Source organism: Mus caroli, unplaced genomic scaffold (genome assembly GCF_978045245.1).
Source record: "Mus caroli unplaced genomic scaffold, Mus_caroli_1 scaffold_1, whole genome shotgun sequence".
Taxonomy (NCBI): Eukaryota; Metazoa; Chordata; class Mammalia; order Rodentia; family Muridae; genus Mus; species Mus caroli.
In genome coordinates this window covers 180,379,046-180,385,045 of record NW_028227256.1, presented here as the reverse complement: position 1 = coordinate 180,385,045, position 6,000 = coordinate 180,379,046, and the positions used below count along the sequence as shown (strand labels likewise).

Here is a 6,000-nt window from a genome sequence, read left to right as displayed (position 1 = left end):
TTAGATTTAACAAGCATGGATGGTTTTTTGTTTGTTTGTTTGTTTGTTTTGTCAAATTGTACAGCGCTACTTATGCACAAATAAGTACCTGCAGAGGCCCTGGGACCCTAAAATCCCTGTCTTGCCAGTGACTAGCTTTAATTTGTAGGGGATACATCTTTGAACTTCTTTGGGGCTCAGTTTCTCATCTGTAAAATGGGCACACCAGTAGCCATTTCTCACAAATTTGGGGGTGGTAGGTGTGCCCAGAGCCTGCAGAGCTCTCTTTCGATCCTGAGCCCTATGAGTGGCAACTGGCTTAGTCTCCGCGCTCACTCCCTCATCCGCTCCTGACTCATTGGATGTTTTCTGGACAGTCATTGCTGAGTTTCGCCCAGCCTTCCTCCCCAGTGGCTGGGGTTTGACAACTTTTGCGCCCCAACTTGCGATTGTCGTCCCCCCACCCCCACCCCTGCTCGCCCTCCCCACCGGGCCGCGCCATCCCGAGAGCTGTCCGAAGGTGGCAGCATCGGCCCCGTAGTCCTCACGGTCCGGCTGGCACTGTGCAGGTCGCCGGCGAGCCGCGTCCGGAGCCCGGCGCCGAGCAGGCCTGGAGAGGCGGAGGCCACACCCCGCGCGCGGCCCAGGCGCTTCCCGCCGGTGAATCATCCCCGCAGCAGCGGCTCCCGCAGTCCGCTGCAGCGCCCCGGGCCCGGCCGCGCCCCAGCCGAGTGCCGTGCCCCGCCTCTCCGCGACCCCTCTCTCCGTGCAGTGCGCCAACCGGATCGCTACCATGGCGGGCATCGCGATGAAGCTGGCCAAGGACCGCGAAGCGGCCGAGGGGCTGGGGTCGCACGAGAGAGCCATCAAGTACCTCAACCAGGACTACGAGACGCTGCGGAACGAGTGCCTGGAGGCCGGGGCGCTCTTCCAGGATCCTTCCTTCCCCGCCCTGCCGTCATCCTTGGGCTATAAGGAGTTGGGGCCCTACTCCAGCAAAACTCGAGGCATCGAATGGAAGCGGCCCACGGTAGGAAGCGCGAGGGGAACAGGCAGGGCCGGCAGGGCCTGGAAGGGCACTCGGGGTTCCGGGAGGCTGCGAGTCCCTGGCTCCCCGGCTCGGTAGTCCTAGCTTAGTAGTTAGTGCTCCGCGATTGCTGCTAAGGGGACTCCCTATGCAGACTGAGGCCCAGCCAGTGGACCTGCCCCAAGCTGCGCGCAGAGCGCTTCGCAGGACAGGACCCCAAATCCCATTAGTGGACACGCCCTGGAGGCTGCCTTCGGCTTCACAAAGCCGCAGGGACACAGGGCCGCTGTGGTGAAACTTTTACTGGACTCTAGTGGTGATCTGAGTGAGGGTGGAGACACCGGTCGGCTGTAGGGGGTGGGGGTGGGGATGTCAGAGTAGGATAGAAGACTCGAGACTGCTGGGTGGGTGGGAGCAAGGGGCGGGCACAGCCTGGCTCTGGCTGACAAAGGTGGTCACAGGTACATGTGGCACTTGTAAATGCAAGTACATTTATTTATCCAGCGTGGGTTTTGTCTGGTTCTCAAAGTGCAGTTAGAGGATTCTTTAACTTAAAGAACTGAAGGGTAGCTTAAAGAATGGATGGGCTCCAATGATTCTGTTACTCATTATTTTGATGACCTAGAGTCCTCACCCGGCAACCTCTGCTCAATTCCTAGATGCTCCTGTCCTAACCCTCAGAGTCTCTGCCCTTAAGCCCTTCCCGTTCCCTTGTGGTTTCAATCGCCAGTGGATGCCCATGGGACCCTCACTTGACTTTTCCCAGGAACCGAGAGGAAGTCTAAACTTCTAGATGCCTGTTAGGACAATGGACATTCATACCCTGCTTCCATACTCTTGGTTCCCCCAGGCTGCTTTTGTTACTGAGTCTAGTCTGAAAGTACCAGAGACTAGCGGGGGTGTAGCTCAGTTGGTAGTCTTTACTTAGCAAGCATGAAGCCCTGGGTTCATATAAAATCAGGTGCATGGTGATATATGCCTGCCATTCCAGGACTCAGGAGGTGGAGAAGGGAGGATGAGAGATTCAAAGCCTGGGGCCACAAAGATGGCTCATTGAGTAAGGGCTTTGGTGGTCATTCCTATTGACCTTAGTTCTATCGCAGAACCCACCTGGAAAAAGAGAACCAACTCCCCCAAAATTGTTCTCTGACCTTCATATGCACACTGTGGCGCACACGTGCAGAGTCTTGCAGGCAGGAGTACGCGCACACACACAAAATAAACAATAACAACAGAAGAAGATGGAGGCTGGCCTTGGCTATGCAATGAGTGCATTTGAGGCCAGCCTGGACCACATGAGACCTTGACTCAAGTTTAAAGATAAATGGAAAGGAAGACTAGAGAAGTCTCTATGGAGCAGGATTCAGAGCACCTGGATACCCCGGGTGAGTCACTGGCTCTCCCTTCCTCACCTCAGCTGGGCGTGGTGGTACACACCCTTGATTGAAGCCCTCAAGACACTTTGTAGCTTTGGCTGTTTAGTAAGTTCTAGGCTAGCCTGAGCTACACAGTAAGACTGTGTCTCAACATTAAATGAAGAAGATAAAAGTAAGACCAATGAGGCCACTCTGTTTTCTCTCTTGTCTACCACACTTGGTGCAGCTGCTGCAGCTGCTTCTGTTTCCTGGAGACACCCAGCTCTTTTCTCTTACCCTTCTCATCTCCCAGGCATGCTCTTGCCCCAAGTCTGGCTCATTTACATTCTTTCAAAGTCTCCTCCTTAGAGAGTCCTTCCTCACCCTGCTGCTCTCTGCCCTGTGCACATTCCTGCCCTGGGGTTGTCACCATGAACACACGCAGTCACATGTCTTCTCGCTGAGCTGTTCTGTGTTATTTGCCATGTGCTCTCAGTGTCTTGCTGGAGTAGCATCCCTTCTCAATATCCATTCATTCATTCACTCATTCACCAGCATTTAGGGAGTGCTTACTCTAGCCCAGGCATTGACATCCACAACAAACCACTGACTGTTTGAAGAATGAATGAATGAATGAATGAATGAACAGTCATTGTGAGCTTCAGATGACATCCTGGCCGGGGAGAGTATTCACATACCAGAGAACACATTCCTCACATTTACATACTGTTTTATGACTTACTTTTTATCATTTCTGTGGTTAGGAGACACCCTAATCAGAAGCAACTGAAGGGAAGAAAGAATTTACTTGGCTTACAATTCCAGGTTATGGCACACCATTGAAGGGAAGTCAAAGCAGAAACTCAAGGCTGAGGCATGCTCACAACCCACACACATCTGAGTCCACCAACGTTCCATTCAATCAATGAGCAATTATTGAACACTTATTATATTCCAGGCACCGTATACTTAGTTTCTGTCTCTGAAGCCCAGAGAGGGCAGAAGTGTCCTTCAACAGGTGATAGTAAAGCCTTTGGGCCTCCTGAGTAGAAAGACAGAGTTCCAGAGCCACCTCAGGGACACTGCCTAGGGCAGGCTACACACATCATCGGACAGTTGGAAAAAACAAAGCTCGGGAATGTCAACCTTGCTTAGAACAAATCAAGTCTGCATCCATGGTTGGGCTGGCTGTCCTGACCTGCCTGTCATACCCTGGTGGGGCCAGGCAGCAGGAATAACAACAGCAATAATAAAATGATAATAATAACAATACTAATAAAGTGGCTACTGGAGTCACTAGCTGGTTATTGGAGACTGAAATAGAGCAAAGTCAATGAATGGGAGAAGGGAAGGGACCAGACAGGCTGCTGACCCTGGAGGAGGAGAAATGGAAGGGAACCAGGTGTTTCACTTATTTAAAAAGGATGTCTAAAGGAAAAGAAGAGTGGAGGAGAAGGAGAAAGAGGGGGAGGAGAGAGAGAGAGAAAGAGAGAGAGAGAGAGAGAAAGAGAGAGAGAGAGAGAGAGAACAAACACTTGTGGCTTGATTTAAGAGTTGTTCAGCTGTGAACGACTTGAGTTTGCTAGAGGTTGAGTCATAAGAGAGGAAGGGGTTAAAGGTGACCCCCTGAGAAAGACTGAAGCAATCCAGAGAAAGCAAGGTAGGCAAGGGAGCTGATTAGCCAGGTTGGTGGTTTGGGGGTTGACAACTCTTCCGGAGAGAATGTCCTAACACTGGCAAGAGAGCTCTCCACTGCAAAGAGATGAGATAGACCATGACCAAGCCACACTGACGTCAGTGGCCATGCTAGGCCACAGTGACAAGTGGCCCAGCACCGTCCGAGGATGGCACCTCAGGTCCTCTCAGCTGTCGTGATAGAATACTTGTCAAGGCCATTCACTTGACCCTGAGAACAGTCCTGTGTGGGTGGTACATTTGTCTTCTTCAAACCCATTGTACAGATGCAGATGAACAAGCTTCAGGATGTCGTGTAACCCACCAGCATCCTAGGCCTTATGCAGTAAGTGGCAGGGCTGAGATTCTCACTGCCTTGTCAGAATCCAAGGCTTAAGCCCTCCCTCCTTTCTTGTATGGCTACATCATGTTTAATTCCAGGCTCCACAGGCTGTGACTGGGGCTCAGTTTTCTAAAGTATATCCAGGTTGTGAAGTCTGAACTTGGACTTCTCTGGAGATCCTGAGGCAGTCTCTGAAGAATAATGGTAGCCCTCCTCCTGGGGTAAGAGCTTGGCCCCTGGATGATCAGTGTAACAGAGGCTCCTGGAGCTGAGTCCAGTCTGTTCCATTCCCAGGGTTAAGTGCTTGCCTGGCAGGCCTTAGGAAAAGTTGGCTTCCCTGCTCAGACAGAAGTGCTTTCTCATTGCCCCTGCATCCGGCAGGCAGACTGATGGGGAAGCAGGAAGTGAGCATGCTCTGTGAGCTGGCGTGCTGGAGGTTGCCAGGACAGACCCAGCTCTCAGGGAAGAAGACCCCTGGTAGACAGAATAGTGCCAAGAGCCAAGCCACACTGTGCAGATGCGAAACTCCTACAAACCAGCTTAGATTTGGGGCCTGACTTCCTTTGTGGCTTTTGGGTGGAGCTCTTCAGAATCGGGAAACACACCCTGGAGCCTGTGGGAGGGCCGAGATCTTCCATGTTGGCTGTAGGGAGCAACCTCCTCAGAGGCATAAATGCATTAGCACTTGACACCAATGAGTTCAAATCCCAGTTGTCTCTGCCACTGGGGAAACGAGAAGCTTTGAGCAATCACTTTACCTCCTTAGGTGTTCTCCACATATAATAGGAGCTGATTTCATCTTGAGTCGCTAAAGCGCTACAAGAGATAAGGCTCCATGCAGTGTTTGCATAGCAGGTACAGAATGCACGAATTCTCCAAGTGCTGAGAGAAGGCAGAAGGGCTGGATTCAGCCTGTCCCCAAGAAACAAGTGTATTAGAAAGATGCAGGAGGACCCGTGAGTGTCACCAGACTTAGGTTCTCAAAAACTCTAGGACAGAACTCAAAGGGAAGGGTGGGGATACATGAGGGAGAGAGGCTTTGTCCTAGAAGGAGAGGGAAAAGATAACGAAATGTGAACTCATTTGGAAAATGTAGGCAAAATGAATGTCATGCAAACCCAACCACTTGCGTGCATGCCCGGAAGAGAAGCTGCCAAAATGGTGGGCAGGGGCCACTTAGTGTGGAAGGTCCCAACACCTGGCAGAGGATGCTGGATGCATTCCCTGGCCCTGGTAAACAGTGTAATGGAGCAGGGTCATAGGACTTCCTCCTAGCATGGAGGTCTGACTATGAAACATTCCTCAGAGATGAGCAGCATGAGGAGGGGCTTGAAGCACCCACTGGGAACCGAGGCTCCTGGCCACCGTGCTGACCATGCTCTGTGCGTTTGTTTCCAGGAGATCTGCGCTGACCCCCAGTTCATTATTGGAGGAGCCACCCGCACAGACATCTGCCAAGGAGCCCTGGGTAAGTAGTGGGGTCTGGAGCAAGCTGTGCTGTGTCAACTGCAAGTTCTGTGGCTTCTCTCCCCCAAGCTGTGTGTTGACTTCCATTTCCCTAGATTTCTTATCTCCTGGGGCTGCCCCCTCGCCAGTCACAATGCTAAAACGGAAGGTTTGTG

The 6,000-nt window shown here is 52.0% G+C and overlaps 1 protein-coding gene across 1 annotated transcript in view; it reads left to right on the top strand.

The window, feature by feature from the left end:
• The first annotated feature begins 499 nt into the window (after nt 1–499).
• Nucleotides 500–6,000, top strand: part of Capn2 (calpain 2) — a 51,423-nt gene continuing 45,922 nt past the window's right edge. The window contains exons 1-2 of the mRNA XM_085843525.1: nt 500–1,009; nt 5,777–5,846. Of these exons, the coding sequence (XP_085699651.1) occupies nt 773–1,009; nt 5,777–5,846 (307 nt within the window). The 5' untranslated portion in view covers nt 500–772. The remainder of the gene's footprint in view (nt 1,010–5,776; nt 5,847–6,000) is intronic.